The sequence below is a fragment of the Cuculus canorus genome, chromosome 21 (genome assembly GCF_017976375.1).
Source record: "Cuculus canorus isolate bCucCan1 chromosome 21, bCucCan1.pri, whole genome shotgun sequence".
In the NCBI taxonomy this organism is placed as follows: domain Eukaryota; kingdom Metazoa; phylum Chordata; class Aves; order Cuculiformes; family Cuculidae; genus Cuculus; species Cuculus canorus.
Window position 1 is genome coordinate 712,352 of NC_071421.1, and position 22,886 is coordinate 735,237.

A 22,886-nucleotide genomic window follows, 5' to 3' on the forward strand; every position below is an offset into this window, starting at 1 on the left:
CCCCCCCCCCCCGCCGGCGGGGCTCAGAGCGAGGGGCTGGGGCCGCCGGTGTCCCCGCATCCCCCCAGGACCCGGTGAGCGAGCGGCGTTGCGATGCGAGACCCCCTTTCCCTGGGGTTTAACGGGGGCGGGGGGTGGGAAAATCGTTCGCATCCCCCGCACAGCTTCGTGGCGGGGTTATTCCGGGTGAGGGAGGAAGCTGCGGGGTGCGGGGTCGTTACCGGTACGAGCCCTGTCCCGAGGAGGAGGAGCCCTGCTCCTGTATCCCTGCCGCGGAGCATCGCCTCAGCATCCCCGCGTCCCCCTCAGCATCCCCGGATCTCCTTAGCATCACCGGAGCCCCTCTCAGCATCCCGGAGCCCCCTCCCAGCCCCTTAACATCCCCGAGCCCCTCAGAATCCCCGGAGCCCTCCACAGCATTCCGGAACTCCCCGCAGCATCCCAGATCCCAGCCCCCCCCTCAGCATCCCCGGAGCCCCCCCTCAGCCCCGGAGCACCCCGGAGACGTGAATACTCTTCTCTCCCCGCAGGGTACCAGGTACCCGCACCCCCTGAGCCCGGTAAGCGAGTGGCGTTGCGGTGCGAGCCTCCCTTACCCTGGGGTTGAACAGCGAAGGGGATGGGGGCGCAGTTGGCAGCCCCACACAGCCCCATTGCGGGGTTATTCCAGCTGCGGAGCCGTTACTGGTCCCAGTGCCATCCCGAGGAGGAGGAAGAGCCCCGTTCCCATTTCCCTATCCCTTCTATCTCCGCTGCGGGCATCGCCCTGCGGCGTCCCGGTGCTGTGAGTCCAGCCCCACTGCTGCCCCATCCATCCCCTTCTCCCCGAAGTGGTCCCCACATCCCCTAGCGCCCAGGAGGGCATCCTGGGGCAGGGAGCGGCAGGAGAGCATCTTGGAGCCGTGAATACAGCCCGGCACTGCCTCATCCACTCCCTTCTCTCCCAGCAGTACTGGGGATCTGCATCCCCCCACTCCTGGGAGGGCATCCCGGTGTGAGAGGCAGCAGGAGAGCATCCCGGAGCCGTGAGTACAACCCCATCCATTCCCTCTCCCTCAGCAGTCCTGGGTACCTGCATCCCCCCATGCCTGGAAGCAGAAGGGCGTTCTGGGGTGGGGGAGAGGCAGGAGAGCATCCCGGAGAAGCTTTCCATTGCTCCCCATGCTCCCGATGCTGGAGAGCAAGTTTTCTTGTCAGGATACAGAACCAACTGGAGCTGTTTCTGAGCTCAGCATCTCCCTGCAGCCAAGGCTGGTAGTGGTTCTGTGCCAAGCGTGGCCTCCTTCCCCATCCACTCATCCCGTTGGTGAAGGGAAAAAGCTGCAGCGTGGAGCCTGGCGAGGTGCTGGGGCTTGGGAAGAGCTGCAGAGAGGTTCTAACAGTTGCGTTTTGCTCATCCTGGGTGGAAGTACTTGGGATATTTGGTATTGATGGCTGGGAGGAGCTGAAGGGCACAGGAAGAAATGTTATCTCAGGTTTTCTGGTAGCTTGGACAGAAGGAAAGGTTTTTTCTCGCCTCCAAAGTGACCTTTGGGGCAGGGGGTTCTGCTCCAGCTTCAGCATACTTGTTCGTGGAGGTGGTCCCAGGGAGCAGGCAACTGGTTCAGTTCTGCTGGCTGAGCAAACACCTCCCTCTCCGAGGAGCGGCGACCCTGGGGCCTCAGCTTCTCCACATCCAGGAAGAGCTGCAGTAGCTGGGTGGCTGTCCCTGCTCTCTGTGCATCAGTTCATGGTCACTGACCAAGCAGGCTTTTGTGCCAGGTTGAAAAACTGCAGAAACAGTGGCCTTGCTTTGATGGAGTTTGTTTGTGAAGGAAGTCTGTTCTCCTTTGACTTCAGTGGCCAGTATTTTGGGGTGCTCTCTCTTTCTGGAGACCACAAGGCGGGAGGTTAGTTCTGGAGTGATTCAGCAACATGTGGATGTTTGGATGCTTTTGGTCCTGCTGGTCTCCAGCAGCGTCAGGTTGACGCAGGTGACTCGGTGCCCCTAGGACAGGGCACCACTGAAATGAGTTTCAGAGAGCTACTGCCCCTTTTTTATGTATGGTCTGAAGGCATGAGCTGTGTTTAAGGATGGGAGGAGGAATGGGGCCCCCACAAGTATTTGGGATGTCTGTGCACTAGCGTTTTGTCCCAGGAGGTGCTGGTTTGTTAAAGTTCACTGTTACACGGCTCGCTAAAATTCAGTGTACAACAGCCTTTTCACTCAGCCAAGCCATCACCTCTGTGGCATCTCTCCCCTCTGCACCCCAAGTTTCTCTCCTGACCCATGAGCATCTGCTGGAAATACTTTATTCAGCGTGGCAGTGAGTAAGGCTCTTGGAGATCTTGGGAATAAAGATCTAAGTTTCCTTCCTGAGAACTGATTGATTCATGAATCCTAGCAAATAGCATTTAATTCAGAGCAGACCAGGATCTGGCATGCATAATAGTTCACCTGCTGTCTTGGCTTGGTAGTCTAGGATCCAAATGGAATCGCTGCTTAGCATTTTGGGTAGCTAGGATGTTCCCTCATGCTTTCTGTCAGCTAAGGTCAGCTTGGTGAGGATGGCAATGGAGCCTCTTTGTTCTGCCAGCCCGCCTGGTGGCCATCTGCCCTTGCTCTCATCCGCATCGGTCTGGGTCTCTAAATGGAGTGGCATGTGAAAATCCAAGCAGACTGGAGATCTGTTGGGGAGGCTGTTGTTTGTCCTGGTCTTGCTTTGCTGCATTTCAGCAGCTCAAAAATCAAACAGCCATGCTGAAGTCTCAGTGCTGGCTTCTGTATTTCCCTGCTCCAAACCTTTAGGCAAGCTGGACTTGGTAGCAGGAGAGGCCTCACCTTTTCTGCCTGGGCTGCTAGAACTGGCTGCGAGTTATGCTGCCTTCTCTAAAGGATGTGGCTCCTCAGAGAAAGGAGTTCAAGCTCCTCCGGGTGAAATTCCCAGGCTCTGGGACCTGCTGGCCTTGGCAGGTCCCCAGCGTACCAGCAAATGCGAGGCCATTGTGTCACATGCTCCTCGTAGCTCGTTTTTCATGTGTGTGGCCTGTGCCGCTGCCTGCAAGAAGCTGTGAAGGGATTCTCTTGTTTTCTGGCTTGCAAACAGGCTCTCGCTGCTCCCCAATGTGAAGAGAAAATGAGGATTTGCTTACGTGGTCCAGTACGTCTACGTTGCCAACCCACACCATGACTGAGGCTGGTAGGAGGCTTTGGAAGCTGTTCATACATGTGGCATGGGCAAAAGAGATGAGGCCAGGGTGCAGGCGGTGACCTCCTGGTTCTGAGAGTCATTCATGAGCAGGGCATCGGCAGAAGGGTTGTTCCCTGGCTTATTCATCTGGAAAAGAACCGCTTGCCGCTTTGCAGCCAGCAGACCTGAGTGCTTTTTCCTTCTTTCCCAGTTTGCTGCTGGAGCCAGTAGGTCACTCGCATCACGGAGTCAGCTTTCCCTTTTGAAGCCAAACGGTAGCTCAAGCTGAGTCCCACCAAATCCATCACTGACGTCAGGGCTTTGCTGAGCAGTAACGACCCATTCTGAACTGGCCCACTGCCACCTGCTTGAGACACCATCACCTTGCACAGCAGACAGGTAAAGGGCACCATCCCTCTTTGAAGAGCTGCTGGCGAAATATGGTGGAGGCTTTGAGCTCTTGAGCAAGTCTGAGAGCCGGGAATATTGAGATCCTCCGATACGGCTGCCTCCAATGACCTGAGCACGCTTATCTTGTCTGTTTACCTGCCTGAAAAATGAGTTGGGGACAGAGATGTCTGTCACAGGGGAGGCTAGAGGGAGTCTGGGAACACCGCAGTGATGGGTAGCGTAGCTGAAGCCGTTACCTGTCACTCTGCTGCCTGGAGAGGAGGCTTGTTTGATGTCTGTGTGTGCCTATGGCACTGCTTGTGCTGTAGATGTGACAGTGGCTCCTCTCCTGTGTCTGCTGGGGGGCACTGGGAGGGTGGGGAATTAGGACATGACCCACATTTCCAATCATCGGCAGAGGCAAAGGGCTTAGAGTTTGCTGTGCTTTGTGCTGAGCTGTAGGAACACTGTCTGATCCCAGAGAGAGCTGGAGACCTCCGCATTGTTACTGAGCACTTCAAGGCAGGAATTAGGAAAAAACAAGAAATGGAAACTAACCTGGGAATTTGGCAGTCCCAAATGTATTTGGGACTCCTTACAGCGAGTTACTCGGTGACCCAAACATCAGCACAGATGCCTCTAAATCCTCAACCATGGAGTCCTGCTTGGAGCTGCTGTGATCCCCCTGTGTGCAAAACGCTAAAGGCAAAAGCTGAATTTGAATATGTGTGCAGGAAGAGTTGCTGCCTGTATGAATTGTGTGTGAGAAAGGGAGCAGATTGTGTACCCAGGTAGGGTCTAAACAGGCTGGATACCTCTGCAGGCATTGAGGCTCTGCCTCGTGCCCGCTCTGCTCTCAGCTAAAGCAGTTCTGAGCATGAGCTGGGGTACCTGAGAGCAACTGTGAGCTGGGTTTCCAAACAAAACTCCCCAGGAGTATTGGGGAGAGAGGCTTTAATTAGAAAGGACCTCCAGCCTTCTGTGTGCACCAGAGTCAATTGATTACAACCCACTGAGTTGCTGAAAGACACCGACTAGGTCAATGTGCTGAATGCCCTTCTTGCCTGAAGCCAGCACAATCTCTGTGCCGTAGAGCTGGCAACCGTGTGCAGTTTTTCCTCGTCCTCCCCACCCCCTTGCCGAGGCTTCACATCCTCTCTGGCAGCTTGTCACTCCTCTGCAGATGTCTAGACAGGAGGATTCAGTGCGTGTCAGTTATGCCTAATTCATTAAAAACAAAAAAAACCCAACCCAAAACCCTACAGAGAGCTGGGGATTCTCAGTCCTGCAGACTCAGCGCTGTCTGCAGTGCTCTGTGCTGCCTTGAGGCTAGCTCAGAGCAGATTAATTCCACCGATCGGCAGCAGCAGCAGCACATGCCTCACCCTCCCATCTGTAGCAGGGGGCTTGGGGAATAGAAAGCAGACATGTGGTCAGGGGCAGCGCTTGGCAGCAGGAGCAGAACAGAGGATGCAGAGAGAAGAGTTGGGGATGAGGTACATGCTCCTAACTGCTCCTTGCAGCTTACCCCAGCTGCATGTTCTTGGCATGCTCCTGTCCTCCAGTGTGTCCCTCGGGAGCTGACAGAGGGGTGCAAAGTGTCAGAGTCCTCTCTCTGGCTGTCTGAAACTGCCAGCCTCCTAATTCTCCTGTCCCTCCTGACACGTCTGAAGGAGGTGCCAGGAATGACAGCTTCCCCTTGCCACGTTAAGCGACATTTCCATCGCTATTTGCAGTCCTGACCTCTGTGTAAGCGCAGCTGTAACTCAGCCGGCACAGCAGCGATGGTTGGAGCTGCAGTTGAGAGCAGATCATTCGCTTGCTGGCCCTGATCTATCAGGTCCCTCTGCTTCCTCACAATTGCTGCCTCTTCTAGGCTGAACACACAATTAACCTGATGTTAAAATGACTGAATGTGAGCTGCTGCACATTGTTAGCGTCTGTTTGCATTCCCTGGATGCAGGTAAAGTGTTCCAGGGGCTCAGGAGGGACTGAACCCCAAAGTGTTGCACTGGGGAGATGGAGTTTTCTGTCTGCATCAGTGATGCTAATGGGACAGGCCCTGGTGCGGGCAATTGGAGATTGTACCTTCTCTGCATCTGAGCCCTGGGCATATACAACTGGATGGTTTCCAGCCCTCTTTGGTTGTGTTTATGGTGAGGAAGGGGGGAGAAAAGGTAGGAATGCAATATATTTTTGTGATGAGCAGTGCCAGGCCCTCTGAAAGAAGCAAGAATTTGGAATACCCAAGTTTGAGATGTTAAAGGCAGGTAGTGTATATCTGCTGTAGCTTTTGAAAACAGCCCTGTTGTCTTCGATGTGCCTGCTGCGAGAGGATTACTGATGCAAAAATAGCACTAGTCCTCGGGTAGCTTAAAGCTTCTCTTCAGAGCCACGGACAGGGTTCGACAAAAGGGATAGCTCAGACAAATTAACGGGGCTTTCACACAGCAGTAAGGAAGGTGACAATTTGCAGGCGTGCTGTGTGCTCAGCTGCAGCTCTGGGTGCCGGTACGAGCTGTGGATTAGTGGTCTTGCTTTACAACAGCACAACAGCAGCCATTGTTACTGCTGGCTCAGCTCTTTGTGTCCCTCGACCGTTGAAGGGAAGGAAGAGAACACAGGAGCACATCTTCTTCCCAGCCTTATTTCCAGGAGGAAAGAAGCTACTTATGCTCGTGTGCACACCAAGACAGGATGTAGGGAAGATGGAGATGCCTTTGGGAGCAGCAACTGGACCCCAATGCCAAGGAAGGGGGGAAACCCCTCCCTTGAAAGGGAAAACGGCAATATGATGCCACTTTATTGACCCAGTTTCTTCTGCTGTCTGCTGTGTTAGGGCCATGGCACGCTGGGGTAGTGGTGAGTGCCAGTAAGGACTTGGTCTTATCCTGAAGGTCTAATGGCAGCGCTTTTGAGGGAGATGCAGTGCTGAGAGCAAAGCAGTGCTTTGTAGCTCATTTACCAGAAAAGAGATATCAACATAAGACATCATCTGGAGTATTGTGTCCCATTCTGGAATCCTCAATGTAAGAAGGCTACAGAGCCTTCTTATAAGAAGGCTGCGGGTCCACAGGAGGCCACTAAGATGATCGGAGGGTTGGAGCACCTCCCAGACGAGGACAGGCTGAGAGATTTGGGATTGTTCAGCCTGGAGGAGAGAAAGCTCCAGGGAGACCTTATAGCGACCTTCCAGTACCTGAAGGAGCTACAAGAAAGCTGGAGAGGGACTATTCATAAAGGCTTGTGGTGATAGGACTGGGGGCAATGGGTATAAACTGGAGAAGGGCAGATTTAGACTGGACCTAAGGAGGAATTTCTTCGCTATGAGAGCAATGAGGCCCTGGCCCAGGTTGCCCAGAGAGGCTGTGGCTGCCCCATCCCTGGAGGTGTTCAAGGCCAGGTTGGATGGGCCTTGGACAATCTGATCCAGTGGGAGGTGTCCCTGCCCATGGCAGGGGGGTTGGAACTGGATGGGCTTTGAGGTCCCTTCCAACCCAAACTATTCTGTGATTCTATGTTTCTATGAACATAGGGTAGGACACACATGGATGTGATAGACTTAGGCATGGTTAGGGAATGCCACCTTGTCCTCAGCAAGGATTCATCCCCAGCATTTGACCAGCTGTACAGGATGTCTCTTTTTGATCTCCTGGCTAGCCTGGCGGACACAAAATCCCCATCCAGGCTGTCAACAAAAAGCTATTCTCTATGGTCTTCCTGGGGAAAGGGCAGGCTCTGAACTTTTCCCTGGAGGATACTCTGTTCCCTGTTTATGGCTCAGCACACTTCTTTTCACTCTTGGCAAAATATGGTTTTTTGTGCAGAGAGAACAGACCTCCCTTTGGGTAGGGATCATTTGCATTAATTAACAGAGCTGTTATGCATGGCCACGCTCTGTCGCATAGGAGCCAAACAAACGCCGCCTTTTTTTTGTCATAACCAAAGAGTTATTGCAAGTCAGCCACCGCATCCATTATAGCTGATGTGCAACACGTGCACTCACACTGCTGCATGCTCCACAAAAGTGGGCTTGTATTTACTGCCCCCCCCCGGAACTCTGCACACTGCGTTACTGTCTCTTGTGGTCCAGGCACTGCTCCCCATTAATTATATCTTAGCGGCGCTCACAGACCTTCATTTCCTGGGAATGAAGTTTTACAAGGAAATAAGGAATATTTAGTGCTGCCAGTGAAGCTGAGAGTTCAGGCACAGGCAGCAGCGCGAGAACCATAGAATCCCTAGGCTGGAAAAGACCTTTGAGAACACTTAGTCCAACCATACCTGTTCACTACTGAATCATATCCCTAAGCACTTCGTGTAGCTGTCTTTTAAACACCTCGAGGGATGGTGACTCAATCACCTCCATGGGCAGGTGTTCCAGTGCTTGGTAACCCTTTCAGTGAAGATTTTCCTAATGTCCAATCTGAACCTCCTCTGGTGCAGCTTGAGGCCATTCCTTCTTGTCCTATCACTTGGACAAAGAAGCAGCAAGGTGTTCTCTCTTTTCTCCCACTGATTATATTCCAACCTGTTAAAGCGAAAGAACCCTGATGGGAACAGGTTTGTGCAGACCAAAGAGAAAACTGGGAAATGGGACTAAACGGGCTGCTGGACCCGTGCCAGGGCTCGCAGTGCTTCAGGATAGTGACCTTTCCCAAGGTGGGTGGGTGAGCTGCTCTCCAATGAAGGGATTGCTGAGGCTCTAGTGTGGGAGTAGTGAAAAAACATCAAGTAGAGTTGGTTCAGGCTGCAGCTGTGGGTCAAGTGCACTGTGGACTGTGGTGTGGGAATGCTCTTGGGAGGATAGTGGCTGGGTTGGCATTTCCCTCTGGTCCTGCTGGGTCACCTCAGAGATGGAATGATGCAGTGGTGGTGTATCTCAGGGTGCTGCACAGTGGTGTGGGTGAGGGAGGCACTAGTGGTGGTTCAGTTGAGCTCATCTGAGCCGTGAGGTGCATGCCAACCCTCACTGGTGACAGCAGAGACGTGTGGGTGGAGAGGGAAGTGAGCAATAGCTGGTCTCTTGGCCGTGGGAATCATTGCAAGGAAAGATAATGTCACCCTTGTCACTCTCTGCATTTGTACTCACCCAGAGTTGTGCAATGACTCAGTGGTAGGGCTGGGAAGAGAGCCCAGCGCTTCCGACCCTCTTTGGAAATGCATTTGATTACAGTGATGCCAACGCATAGGCTACAGCATCCTTCAGTCCATTGTGCCCTCTGTCTCTGTCCTGATGGCTAGAGCAGAGCTATGAGTTACCTCTGCCTTGCCAGGGCAACAAACCTTTCCTTACCAGTCCCTGACAGCGCAATGAGAAGCAGTCCCGTCTTCTTTCTGCTCCTCTGTCCTGTTCTGCATTGTCCTCCTGCTGCTGTGGAGCCAGGAGCTCCCATCCTCTGCCCAGAAGGGGCAACGCAAGTGCTCGCAGTTAGATCTGGGCTGTGACTTAGGTACTGAGGGGGAGAAGCATGCTCAGCAGTGTCTTAAGAACATAAACCAGCTTGAGCAGATCTCAAGTTTGCTGCCAGGGAGGGGAATAAAGGTGAGAAAACACTGTCTGCTCTCTGCTACTAAACCAAGTCTGGGAAAGGAGCTCTTGAGCCAAGGAAGGGATGCCAATAATTATAAACAGCCTTTGCGTGGGCACCTCTCATCCACATGTGAATTAACATGCTGAAAAGCTCAGCTGAGGGCTGTGGGAGGAGAAGGCCAGTTAAATCATGGGCTATTCTCTCCTGTCAAGGGCACAATAGCATCCTACTCTCATTGCTGGAAAGCATCAACAGGCATTGCCTTTGTTGTGTGCCTGTGAGTCTTCCCCGCTGACAGCGAGATGAGGAATCTCGTATCACGCAGAATGATGCAAATAGAAGAGGGCATTGCAGGCTTCTCTCCTGCTCAGAAAAGATGTTTATTCATCTTTCTTCCTCCCTCAGACTCTAGTACACGATACATTTGCTATTTAAAAACAACTAGATGCCTGCATTCGTGGCTGAGCAGGCACAGCGTGGTGGCTTTCTATTTTTAGGCTTGACATGGCTGGCGATGCGTAGGTGTCGTGAGGAGCACTGGGGCTGAGGGGATTCTCTCGCCGCAGGGATGCGGGGGCAGGCGCACGAGTGCAGCAGACGGGCTTTTTTTTTTTTCTTCAAGCTGCCTTTTTCTCCTGCTTCCTCCCCCTTCTTCCTTCTGCGGCTCAGTCATTCTCTCTTCACTCCTGCTGCTGCTCAGTCATTCTCTCTTTCCTTTGGGTGCTGCTGGCAGGGAGACAGTCAAACGCCTTCCGAAACACCATGAGCAGTGTAACATCTTTGCGCAAATAAATGCCCTTATTCCTTGATTAGGCAATTTTTGTTTTCTAGAAGCCTATCAAGTCTATGCTTCTGCTCGCTGCCTGGGTTGTCCCAGATTGTGTGGAAGGACAATCCTGCTCCATGGTGTGTACGTGTGCGTGCAGACTGAGTTCTGCATTGGGTCGCAGCAGCCTAATCAGCATCTCCACTCTTTGCTGGCTGTTACTCCCGTCAGCCTCGTCAAACCAAAACTACCTGAAGTTCAAAGTTGGAAGGACAGCCAGGCTCTTGGCTGGACTGCACCAGGGGGACCTGGGAGCCCTGCTTTGCTGGTTTAGCGCAGAACAGGGGTCTGTGGTGCTGGAGCAGCGCTGTTTGGTGCAGCCTTGAGGCTGTGGTGAGGTTGGACGTGCCTGGGTAGAGGATGCTGGAGAGAAGTGGAGATCAGGATCCTGGGAATGCCCATCCTCTGTCTGAAAAGAAACCTGAAATATAAAATGGCGGGAAGAGTCAAATCCCAGGTCTGCAGGTTTCTGTACTGGCACTACAGAGCTCTGTGCTGCAATTGCTTTTGCCCTCAGCCTTATCCTCCTGAACTGTGTGGGCATGGGAAGCTCTCTGAGCTTAGCTGGTGAAGTTGTGTCTTACAAATCTCCTAGCGTCTTCTGGAAGCTGGAAGGGAACAGCCACCACTCAAAGACCTGTGGTCCATGACATCACTGTTGCCTTTTAGGATATGAGGTTCCCTGGTTATTTTTTGTTTAGGCTAATCAGGGTTGTCATGTTCGCTGTCTCTAGAGGTCCGTTTAAGCTGTGTTTGATCAATGCAGGACTGGCATGCCCTGGTGAGACTTCTCAGATCAATGCTTCTGCTGATATTGCGTGGAAATGCACCTTGTTAGATTTATTTGGAGATGAAGTGGCTTCAAGGAAAAGCAGTGTGAGTGCATATGATGTAGAGCAGTACCCTTCTGGAGGCAGGGATGGAGGATATCGATCCAGAGATGAACACAGCTGGCAAGCAGTGAGTGTCACACAACAGAGAAGAGTCTCAGCATCACTTTGTGTTATTTGTGCTCTTCATGAGACTCTTTCCCAGCCATCGCTGGTTTATGAGCGGGATGGTGTTTCCCTGGCAGGAGCTGGTTAGACAGGAGCTGTTCGTGCACGGACATACCTGGGGTCTGTGGGGATTGTTTGGGGCTAGAGTGGGTAATGCTTTGGTTTTCCCCCGTGTCAGTGCCAGTGAGAAGGGAAAGCCCACCATCTACCACCTGCAGCCATGGAAGGGGGTGTGCAGCTCCTCAACCGCGACGGCCACAGCATCTCCCACAACTCCAAGCGACACTATCACGATGCCTTCGTGTGCATGAACCGCATGCGTCAGCGCGGGCTGCTCTGCGACATCGTGCTCCATGTGGGCACCAAGGAGATCAAGGCCCACAAGGTGGTGCTGGCGTCGTGCAGCCCGTACTTCCACGCCATGTTCACAAGCAAGTAGTGTCCTCTCTTCCCATTGCCAGAGTCTCCCCGCTCTTCAAACTATTTCCCCCCTGCAAACTCCTTCCCTTTCTGTCCTGCTCCTTATTCTCATTGTCTTACCCTATGGAAATATGATGTCTGTTTAGCATTTGTGTGAGCAAGTGCAGTAATAGTCCTCATTTGGCTCCCTTCCATGAAGCCCTGTGCCTGGAACACCCTACATGGGTGTCTTTATGCCCATCCTACAGGCATGGGCCCCATTCCCTGGACAATACTGCTTCTCCTCCTTATTAAGAGGTGGGCAGGAGACCTTCCTTGGCTGTGTTGCTGACCTGCGGTGGTGGATTTGGCTTGTTCCATGCATTATCAGTTCTTCCTATGGGGAAACAAATCTTGCTGTGGGACTTTGCTCATGTCTAGTATCTGTTTTGCCCCAGATGAGATGAGTGAGAGCCGTCAGACCCACGTGACGCTGCATGACATTGACCCACAGGCCCTGGAGCAGCTGGTGCAATACGCTTACACGGCTGAGATTGTGGTGGGCGAGGGGAACGTGCAGGTAGGAGCTTCCCTCCCAAATCCCTCTTCTCCACAAAGCCATTCTGTACAAGACTTGCCTTCTGGGGACTCTTATCTCCTTCTGCTCAACACTTTCAGCTGTTGTTCTGTGGTGGCGCCTGAATCTAGCAGTGCTCAGGGAGTTTGTCTGCTCCCCTGAACCAGGAGGGGTGGCTTCTCAAAGCACTAAGCAATGGCCAGGTCTAACCCAGAGCATCTGCCGTTCTCCTGCCATTTCTTGGCTCTGTGGGGGGTTACGGGTGTCCTTCTCAGCTGGTTTTTAGCTTAGTCATGTTGGAAGCAAAGAATGCTTTGTCCTCTATGTGCTTGTGTATCTCAAGGTGCTCAGTAAGCCTATTCTGTTATTGACTTGCTGTGAGACGAGGGTGAAAATGGTTTCCTTCCCCTGGAAATGTTCTTTTCCCCCATTCTTTTCGACTGCCAGACACTTCTTCCTGCTGCCAGCCTTCTTCAGCTCAATGGTGTGCGGGATGCTTGCTGCAAGTTCCTACTCAGCCAGCTCGACCCATCTAACTGCCTGGGGATCCGGGGTTTTGCTGACACACACTCCTGCAGTGACCTCCTCAAGTCTGCGCACAAGTATGTCCTGCAACATTTCGTGGAGGTGTCCAAGACAGAAGAGTTCATGTTGTTGCCTCTTAAACAGGTGAGGCCCTGATGGGAGTGTGAAGGTATGGGCGTGCCAAGGCTTTTCACCCTCTGTCCTGGAAGGCACAGTGCACATGTCAAGGGCCCAAGGAACCTGCACCGAGGGGACAGGCTTGGCAGGGGAACGTGCCCAGATTCTGTGCTGTGGTCCTCTCCGTTCAACGGAGAGACAATACATGGGACGAGTGCTGTCAGAAGGTGAGGTTAATCCTCTGTGAACTAGGAATGGGAGAGTAGCACAGAGGATAATTGCTGGTGCTGGTGCTTGCCATGTGAGCTCTGCGCACACTGCCCTCTCTCTGGGAGTACAGCCCAAGGAATAAGTCCTGCCTGCCCCTATGGCATAGCTGTGATGTTTAATTCAGAGCTCAGCTAATGTTTCCTGCTGTTCTTCCGGTAGTGCCAGTGTGGCCCCAGCTCACCCCTGTCTGCAGGGTGCTGGGCTGTGCCCTGGCCAGCAGGCATTCCCAGTCCTTGCTCTGAGTCTGTATGGTCCCTCACCAGGATACAGACACCTCGCTTTGTTCTAGAGGTGCATGGTAGCGAGAAGAGATTATGAATCTCCCCTTGCTCCAGCTCCGTAGTCCTTGGCAGATGAAGTGAGTGCTGGGAACAGACGGGGCACCTGGCTCTGTCCCATGAAATATTGAAGGGACACGTGAAAGCAGAGTCATCTGCCTGATCTCACTGATGTTGATTGGAAGTGTCAGGCGTTGCTGCAGCTTCAGACACAGAAAGGTGGGAAAGAGCCAAGGAGGATGATCGAGGGCCAGCTGGCTCCACAACAGTGCTGCAAGGGGAGGAGAGGCTCAGCTGCACCTGCCTAGTTTGGGGGACCCAGTTGCTCTTCGGATCGTTCCGTGTTCAGTGAGAGAGAGCAGCTGAGCACCCCTGCACCACCACCATCTACAGGAGGTGGGGGCTTCAGCCCTAGCAGTGCTGGGCCAGGTACTGGGGGGGGGGGTGTCCTTTCCTTCCAAACCATATCAACCAACATTTTCCCTTTCTACCTGACTCTGCAGGTGCTGGACCTCATTTCTAGTGACAGCCTCAATGTGCCATCAGAGGAGGAGGTGTACCGGGCTGTGCTCAGCTGGGTCAAACATGATGTGGACAGCAGAAGACAGCATGTCCCCAGGGTGAGTCTGCCGGGGAAGGTGGCCTGGTTCTACCCATCAGCTCTGAGTGTTCCATCTGGGTGGATACGCGGCTGAAAGAAGCTGCAGGGTGACCAGAGGGAAGGGACAGCAGGTCTCTGCCATACCACTTCCAGTCCAGGCATAGATGAGGGTGTTACTGAGAACCAGGTTTCCATCTACCCCAGGGCTTGACCCTAGAGAAGCTCTGTTTCCACCTTTGCTGGTTGTGTGCACTCAACCATCCCCTCCTGCGGGCGATGCAGGCAGTGCCAGGTGTGCTGGGCTGAGGGAGGAGGTGTCTTGGCTCTGCAGCCCCTCAGGGAGGTTTGTTACTTGTAGTATGAGACTTGGAAGAGGGTGTGGGTACCAGCAGAGGGCGGGGTGGCCGTGGGACGAGTCATGGCCAGTCTGAAAGCTTCTGGCTCTGCGGAGACATTGAGGCTGAATTACTGCATGTGCTTTGATGCCCTTTGTCACCGGCTGCCTGTCGTGCCAAGCGAGCAGGATGACATCTCCAGGTAGAGTCAAGCTTGCCAGGGTCCCCAGGGTTTGTAGGGGAGATGTAGGGGTGGCACTGGAACGAGCCCTTCCCACCCTGCTGATGGGATGCAACTCCTCTCCCCGCAGCTCATGAAGTGCGTGCGGCTGCCCCTGCTGAGCCGGGACTTCCTCATGAGCAATGTGGACACAGAGCTGCTGGTGCGGCATCACTCAGAGTGCAAGGACCTGCTGATCGAAGCCCTCAAGTACCACCTCATGCCAGAGCAGAGAGGGGTCCTTAGCAACAGCAGGACGCGGCCACGGCGCTGCGAGGGGGCCAGCACTGTGCTCTTTGCTGTAGGTAAGACCCTGCCACATGCTCGTGTACATCCAAACCCTTCCCAGGGCCTCAGACTGTTGATTGCTTCGTTTGACATCCCGTGTGCAGGTGGGGGGAGCCTGTTTGCCATCCACGGGGACTGTGAAGCCTACGACACGCGGACGGACCGGTGGCACATGGTAGCCTCCATGTCGACTCGCAGGGCCAGAGTGGGCGTTGCTGCCATTGGGAACAAGCTCTACGCCGTGGGCGGGTAAGGAGGGCACGGAGCCATGCGCAGGGAGCTGGCAGGGATGCTTTCAGCAGCTTCTGAACAGGGAAAGCCATGGGAGCAGCACAGAGCGGCTCTGGGAGCAGAGATGGCCAGTGGAGCCTCTTGGGGCCAGCCTCTGGATGAAACAATCCAGTATCTCTGGGTTATTAGCTGCAGGGCAAGCAACTGAAAAGGAATTCCTTGCCCCTGCAGTTCCAAGCAGTGAGTTTCCTAGTGGTGGCTGTGTCCTGGACTTGTGCTATTTCCTCCTATTTACCTTAGCCCTGTGCTGCAGGCTGTTAAGAGCCTGCCAACCCCCAAACCACCTCTGCCCCACTGTGGGAGTCCCTCTGAGCACTGCTGTCTTTGCAGAGCCCAGGAGAGCTCAGCTGAGAGCTCTGCGCTTCCAGCAAGTGCTTTGGTGCACTCTCCCTTGAGGAAGCTGGGGAGGGGTGGTGACAGGGAGCCAAGGATCTTGGTCAGCTGCAGAGCTGTAGGACCACCCCCCAGCCTCACCTGCAGTTCAGGCTTTCCAGCTCTTACACGTTCTCCCTTTTTCCCCCTTACAGCTACGATGGGACGTCTGATTTGGCCACAGTGGAGTCCTATGATCCTGTTACCAATTCCTGGCAACCCGAGGTGTCCATGGGCACCAGGAGGAGCTGCCTGGGTGTAGCAGCGCTTCATGGGCTTCTCTATGCTGCTGGGGGGTACGATGGGGCCTCGTGCCTGAACAGGTATGGGATCGCCTTGCTACTGGCTCTTCCACTGCTCTTGCATGCATTGTCCTTGGCGCTGGGCACCTGGGGAGCCCACAGGGCCCACTCCTGACAGATGGAGCGGTCCCAGAGTAGTTGTCTTGCTATCCAGCTCTGTCTTCCAGTGTCTTTGGCCAAGGCAAAGTTTCTTCAAGGGAAAAAGCATTTTGTAGCCCTCTGTCACAACAGAACACAGCCTCTGTCAGCTCTTCCCTTAATTGTCCCTGTCTGTTCCCAAGCTTCCTTGGGACCTTCCCCTGAGGGCCTGTGTCAAAGAGCTTTGACCTGGGCTTTGCTTATGTTCCTGTGTCCCTGCCTGCTGCAGCGCAGAGCGGTACGACCCTCTGACAGGCACCTGGACATCCATCGCTGCCATGAGCACCAGGAGACGCTACGTCCGGGTGGCAACGCTAGGTGGGTGATGGCATGAGGACCCGACTGATTTCTGTGCAGACTGTCTCTTGCGTTTCTTTTGGTTCCTTTTGATGTTCTTCTGTACCAGTTCCTGCCCCTTCTTCCTAGTTTCCCTAGCTATGAATCCGGGTAGCCCAGCTGTTCCTCTGACATGCTCCCTACCTCTGCCCTTCTCTTTGGTCTCCCTAGTAATTTGGTTTCATCACATTCTGGAGGCAGCTCCTGAGGGGACCCACAACTCGTTACCCCGTTCCTTTGTGCCCATTCTACTTTGGAGCCAGAGGGCTGGCTGTGAATGGTCACCGATCCCTAGAAAGGAAGAGACAACCTCATTACTCCTTCGTTATGAAAGCAGAACAGTCCTTTTACTGATGATCCAAACAGCAGCGCGGGGGTCAAACACAAGCTGGGGTGTTATGGTGCCATGGTGTCTCCTGGCTCCATCGAACGAGTTCTATGCTTAAGGAAGATGCAGTGTCGTTGTTTAGTGCAGTTCTGGGGTTAATGCAAGTCCCACTCTCCACCCTAGCAGGTGCTGGACCTCCCAGGGGATGCCGGAGTAGCACGCTGCTCCCACCATCCCAGGAACTGCTGTGCGGTGGTGTCCCTGTGGTGCCCTCTCCCCTGCCCTGTTCTCTGGTTTCAGTTCTCAGTGCTGACTCGGAGGTTCCCTCCCCTCCATCACCAGCTTGTACTCTTCCTCCCACAGCCTTTATTGGCATTCCCCTGCCTCCGCTGCTAAAAATAACCCATTGCTCTCGCGGGGAGCACTTGCAGCTCCCATAATGAGGAGGTCAAGAAGTGGCAGGCGAACGAGCTCTTTGGGAAGCTCGCAGCGTGGCAGAGAAATTGCCTGATGAATATTTCATGATGCTCCATGCTGCAAGGGGACAGGGAGCTGGGGGCCCTGCCGTGAGGAGCGCGGCTGCCTGGGGAGCGGGTGGCGCCGCGGCTCTGGCTCTGTGGGCACCCTGTGCAGAGTCGTAGGAGGCTGCACTGGGACCGGGGCCACGCTCTTTAGCTAACACCTCTGCGTGTGTCTGTCTTTGCAGAAGGCAACCTCTATGCCGTTGGGGGATATGACAGCTCATCCCACTTAGCCACGGTGGAGAAGTACGAGCCCCAGGTAAAGACAAGAGAGAGCGTGCCTGATAAGCCTTGTCCTTCTTCATCCAGGTGCCTGAAAGGGCCCTGCAGAAAGCCGAGGGCAACACAAGTTGCTAGAGAACTTGGCAGACAGTGAGAGGTCAGTCACTTAGCAAACTGCTGCCGTAGCAGAAGATGTGACCACTTCCTAGCAAAGTACTGCAGCAGCAGTGGAGCAGAAGGAGGGGTGCCCACACGAGCCTGCACGGCACAGACCTGCCTGCCTGCTTCGACGCCGAAGTCACCGTGTGTGACTGTAAGATGGAGTGGGTATCAGCTCCCCCTCAGGTTATCTGCAAGAGCAGAGTATTGAGATCCAGGGGGAAATGAGCCAAAGCTCATCCATACAGGCTCCAAGATCTTTCTTTGAGATTTTCAGCCGCTGGGACACTCTGTCCCCATTGCCCTGAATTGTTTCCAGCTTCCAGCTGAAGTCCTGGTTGCACGCACATCCAGAGCAGTTGGTGGGGATTATGGCAGGCTGGGGACATGTTGGCCTGGGATCTCAGGATCTCAGGCTAGATCACTGCAAAAAGATCAAAGAGAACGTCCTGGAGTTTTTTCATGAGCTGTAAAGCCACCACTGTGACTTGTACAGATTTGAAATCAGTGCAGCTCAACCCCTGTGACTGAGCTGGGATTCAGCTGTGATGTGACTGGTGTCCTGGCACCGCTCTGTCAGGAGCTCTGTGGTTAGAGCAGGACTAATATCACAGGACTGGCTTGGCCGAGGTAGGTGGTAGGTGGGAAATGACCTGTATATCTGGCTCACAAACCAACATTGTTTTTCCCAGATCAACACCTGGACGCCCATTGCCAATATGCTGAGCCGCCGGAGCAGCGCGGGAGTGGCTGTGCTGGAGGGGATGCTCTATGTGGCTGGTGGCAACGATGGGACCAGCTGCCTTAACTCTGTTGAACGCTACAACCCCAAAACCAACACATGGGAGAGCGTGGCTCCCATGAATATCCGTAGGTAAGGAACTCTTTGCCCACCCCGCTCTGGAGCTGCAGGGGAGCCTCAGCTGCTGCAGGCAGGAATGGGGATCCCATCTCACGGAGAGGCTTGCTGGTTGGCACTGCAACGGTAGAATGCACACGGCGCCCCAGGGCCTGGCTAACGCTGGCTCGGTGCTGCTTGTACAAAGGCAGCCGGTGCTCCCTGCGGCACCGCAAGGGGCTGGTGCGTGTGTGCCAGGAGGGCAGCGCAGGAATGTTCCACAGCAGGTGTTTTCTGCAGAGGGATTTATTCTCAGCAGTCTGTGGCTGAAGCCACGTAGGAGATGTTGCTGGGCTGTGGGAAGATTTAAGGTTTGGAAGTCCAAGGATTTTAGGCTCCTATGATCTGTTGTTTTGACACTCCTGCGGTGGGAAGAGGGTGTTGGGGGTGAAGGGGAAGGTCTGAGGCTACTGCAGAATACTGCACTATTCTGCTGACTGAGCCCTGGTAGCTTATTTTCCCTGTGCACTTGTGAGGCTGAACCCTCCCTTTTGCGGAGTGGTAGAGCTCTGGCTGGTTCATCTGAGGTGTTGAGCTCCTCTCCACCCCACATACACCGTGTTTGAGCCTCACACCCCTGTGGTCTTTGCCTGGTCATTCCAGGAGCACCCACGACCTGGTGGCCATGGATGGGTGGCTGTACGCAGTGGGTGGCAACGATGGGAGCTCCAGCCTCAACTCCATCGAGAAGTACAACCCCCGTACCAACAAGTGGGTAGCAGCCTCGTGCATGTTCACACGTCGGAGCAGCGTCGGCGTGGCTGTGCTGGAACTCCTCAACTTCCCACCTCCCTCCTCGCCCACCCTGTCGGTGTCTTCGACGAGCCTTTGACAAAGAATCAGGACCTACCTTACCTCAAGGGAACAGGGGCGCCCGGCAGAGCGCTAGGCCAGCGTGGCCCGCCCCACGGGGCAGCCGGTCGCTGTAGGAGGAGAGCGAAGGTACTGGCTGCTCCCTCCAGCCCCAGCACTCCCGTGAATCCCCGGAGCCATCCCCACTCTTGGTGCACACATCGGATCAGCACGACCCCAGCAGTTAGAAATGTGCTTCCTGGACGAGCACCCTCCTTGTAGAGGGCGAGGAGAGGGGGTGCTCTCTGCTCCTCCGTTCAGTCTCATCTCACCGCTCACCCAAAGGGCGTATATTGTCTTTGGGAAAGGGAAACTTTAAAACATTGCTGCTTCTTGGATTCACGTGATCCAGCCGGTGCCACACGTCAGAGCACAGCCAGCCTTGGAGGCTTCCAGGAGTCCTGTGGGGTGGCAGAGGTGGCCAGCCCTCCTCCCAAGGACACGGCTGAATGTACAATGCTCCTCTGAATGTCACTGTAGCCAAACTCTTTACCAAGCCTATTGTGCACTGTTAAAGACTCTGAGGCCACTCTATGGTTCTCAATGGTGTCTAATTGATGCCTTAAAATACACACACAAAAAAAGAAGCCCAGCTAAGGAACAGGACCTGGAAGGAGGTGAGGTTTGGAGACAAAACTGGATGCAGCAACCTGAACCCTCCAGTGTTTGCATACTCAGCTGGCCCCACCTCATTCGCTAAGATCCCAGCTGACCATTGCTCTGGGGAGTCCCAAGCCAGGCAGATGGGTTGAACAACCTTGTTTGCATCCACGCCGTTGCTGTTCCAGTAACTGTGCAGCCGCTGCCTGCTCTCCGCGCGTGGTCCTAGTTCACAGTTTGACTGGGAACAGATCAGCCTGTTTGCTGTTCCCCTCTCTGCAAAGCAGATTCTGGGTTTATGGAAAGGTATAGGTTCTTAAACAAGAACAGTTCAGCCTTCTAAATGAGGAAGATTGCCTGGCATTACTTTTTTTGGGTGTTAATTTTTGCCTTTTTTTATTTGAATTGCTAATATTTTAATTTTTAATGACTTCATACCCCTTTATTTTTTACACTACCCTGGTATTCCCCATTCCATCTGCTTTTAAGGCAGCAGAAGGGATGCAATTACTTTTCTCATTTGTTGAGGAGATGATGACTATGTCCTGGAAGATGTTCTCTATGGATGTGTGGGTGTGGGTGTGCGTGTGTGAAGGTACCGTATGGACAGTGAAAACAGCGTGGAAGGGACCATTTGCAATTAGCGACTCCTTGGCAATTAAGCAACCACTTTAAATAACTAAAGGTTGAATAAATTATTACTGTAGGCCACAGACCTTTCCTAGACCCGCTTGTGCCATTGAACCTCTTGGGTGGTGTTTTCAATGCAGATGCTGTAGGGTGCATGTGCGTGAGCCTTGAACTGAGACGTTATCAGGTGTTCCTCACACGACAGAGGGACGACTCAGCCACTGGTACCTCAGCAGTGTTCAAATGTAGCGTTGGAAATAGGGTCTAACTGTTTGTTTTGAACCAATTCCTTTATCCTTTTCCCCCTGCTCCTTCTCATTTCTCTTTTAAGGAGTTCAGGTTTCATTCGGGGTGGTTATTTGTTGGCCTAAATTTTCAAGTGGTGAGGGATTTTGTCTTTTCTTTGGGGTGAAAGGAGAGTTTGAGATGAGACAGGGACTTCCCAGTGTGAGACAATTTTTGTGGTGATATGACTTCTCCCAGGCACTGCATGTTTTACAAGCCCATATACAGTGCCTGGTATTGGACACCTGAAACGACCAGCAGCTTCTGAAAATCCGGGCTGCTTCTCCCCCGAGCCTTCCCCCAAGGGGCATCTGGGCTTCTCAGGCTGAGAAGGCCTTTGTGACTTTTAGAACAGACTCTAGCTCTGCTTTTCATTCCCCTCTCTCTTGCCAAGCCTCTACCCCAGCCTGTCACATCTCGGCAGCTCTCCCGTTCCTCTGTGGACCCTGCGAATGTCCAGGTTCTGCTGGTGCAGGTTGCCTCTTGGCTGACGTGGAGTAGGGCTGCCCTGAGCAGGTCAAACAAATCTTCTTTGTTTAAAGTAATAATGAAACCGAAAAGTCTGCTCTGTTGTGCGTGCGCCTATGCATGAGCGAGGTCTCCATCCTTTTCTTCCCATTCCTATAAACAACATCAGGATTTTAGTCTTCTGCTGGACTCATATTGATCAGGATATTCAAGGTGTCCCTGGCTGTAAGGTTGTTTTTTAAAGAGGATCAGCCTAAAAGCCACGTGGCTTTGTTGGGAGTGAAAGCTGCTGGTGCTGAGCCTCGGCCTGATGTGCCAGCATCCCACTGAGGCATCCGCGTGAGGAATGGCGAAAGGGCAGCGGAGCCCGGGCAGCATGCTGGAGGGAGTGCTGGACGCCAAGAAGAGGCAGAGCAGTGCCGGAGAGGAACTGCTGAAGGGAAAAACAGGGCTGATTTCAGACAAGGAATGAGTTGGTACAGCAGAGGCTGAGCATCTGGTCCAGCTGTGGCTGCTGTAGTGGAAGGCAGGCTGCTGCCTTGGGGAGAAACGAGCGATGTAGCGAGCTGAGGAGAATTTTTGTGCCCTGTGTCCTTGGCCCCGTCAGAATCGTTAGCCATTTACACTACAAACGGTGTGCCATGCTGTCCTGCCTCTGGAGGATCAGGGAAGCGGGCAGTGTGACTGCTGTCACCCACCACTTGGGTCCTGAGCAATATCACCACTGTTCTGCAGAAACCTGGGGAGGAGGGAGCCTTTTGTGTCTCTGGTGAATTAACTATGCAGGTGCTCACTGCTTCCTTGTCAAATAGAAAGAAGGAAGGAAAGGGCAAAATAGTTCCCCAGCAGCTTGCAGGGGTCCAGAGCACCCCGACCCACACTGTGTGGACACGAGGTGTCAGCATCTGTCCTGGGAGATCCCAGGGTGGATTTGCTTCTGGTGCTGCACGTCCCCTGCTGAGCAGGAGACCTCGGAGGGGACGTGCGTCTGTGTCTGTCTGTCTGTGCGTAGTACCCTATGTGAGGGGAGGAGAACTGTCCGTGTGTGGCTTTTCTGCCAGTTCTAGTTAGTGGTGTCTCACCCAAAATGTTATTTGTGCGATTTTTTTCCCATGTGAGCTTTTCCCAGCGGAGGAGCATCCCCGAGCGGGCAGCTCCAGGCTCTGTGTGTTGGTGTTTTACCCAGGGACCCCGGGGTCGGTCTGCAGTGAGACGGCACTCTAGAGGGGAGCCCTTGCCCCAGTGTGGGGGGAGAGCTTCGCTTGGCCATCCTGATAGGCAGACCCAGTCTACTCCATGTCAAACCCTCGTCACTTTGATTTCTCTGTAAGTTATCTGACTTATTTATGTGGAACTCTGTTTCTCTGAATTTTTTGCACTACGTGGGATTGGGGAGGGGATACAAGCAATAGAAGCCAACATGTACAATAAAGACATTTTGTTGAATACTGGATCCTGCCTCTTGCATCCTTCCTTTTTACTGCTCTGGCCCTGCTCCTGTTTTCTCCTGTGCAGAGGTGGGGAAGGATCCCGGGGCAGACAGTACGCGGGGCAGGCTGCTGAGCAGCCGCTGACGAGATCTCAGCTGCCTGGGTGCAGCCACTCCAGGCTTCCAGGTATTTGCATGGAGCAGGAAAAGGCACCTGTCTGGAGGCCACTGCAGCCATTGTGGATGTTAGAAGAGCCAAAACCAGCTTTGAAGGAACTACTGTACCACAGGTGAGCTAAAGAGAGCAGGTCTTAGCCCAGCTCCTGGCTGGGGAACTTATTTTCCTGGTGCTTCATATTCCCAGAGAGGATGCTGTGCCGGGACTGTCCACAGCTCTGTGCCTTCACCCAGAGGAAGAGCAGGTCAAAGATGCTCGCGGCGTTTGGACAGCTGGGAAAAGCCAAGCCCAAGGCACAGGGGCTTTAGAGGCAGACTGATTTACGCCTCTCCCCGCTATTAAATTCTAA

The 22,886-nt window shown here is 53.7% G+C and overlaps 1 protein-coding gene across 4 annotated transcripts; it reads left to right on the plus strand.

The window, feature by feature from the left end:
- Positions 1–8: 8 nt before the first annotated feature.
- Positions 9–22,385, plus strand: KLHL17 (kelch like family member 17). 4 transcript variants are annotated; one of them, XM_054085477.1, is made up of 14 exons: positions 29–74; positions 951–1,025; positions 3,382–3,569; positions 11,097–11,349; positions 11,776–11,897; positions 12,342–12,563; positions 13,588–13,704; positions 14,332–14,545; positions 14,633–14,777; positions 15,347–15,514; positions 15,861–15,949; positions 17,002–17,075; positions 17,890–18,071; positions 18,699–22,385. In XM_054085477.1, the coding sequence occupies exons 4-14, from the start codon at positions 11,139–11,141 to the stop codon at positions 18,925–18,927; spliced, it is 1,773 nt and encodes a 590-aa protein (XP_053941452.1). In that variant the 5' UTR covers positions 29–74; positions 951–1,025; positions 3,382–3,569; positions 11,097–11,138; the 3' UTR covers positions 18,928–22,385. The 4 variants fall into 4 exon arrangements, with proteins under 4 accessions (XP_053941450.1, XP_053941452.1, XP_053941451.1 ...); XM_054085475.1 differs by lacking the exon at positions 3,382–3,569 and having other exon boundaries at positions 9–74; XM_054085476.1 differs by lacking the exon at positions 3,382–3,569 and having other exon boundaries at positions 36–74; positions 948–1,025.
- Positions 22,386–22,886: the final 501 nt, after the last annotated feature.

Coding starts and splice junctions, on each gene's coding strand:
- KLHL17 (XM_054085475.1), top strand. CDS start 11,139: ATGGAAGGGGGTGTGCAGCTCCTCAACCGCGACGGCCACAGCATCTCC. Junction 11,350..11,775: donor CTTCCACGCCATGTTCACAA/GCAAGTAGTGTC, acceptor GTTTTGCCCCAG/ATGAGATGAGTGAGAGCCGT. Junction 14,546..14,632: donor CACTGTGCTCTTTGCTGTAG/GTAAGACCCTGC, acceptor TCCCGTGTGCAG/GTGGGGGGAGCCTGTTTGCC.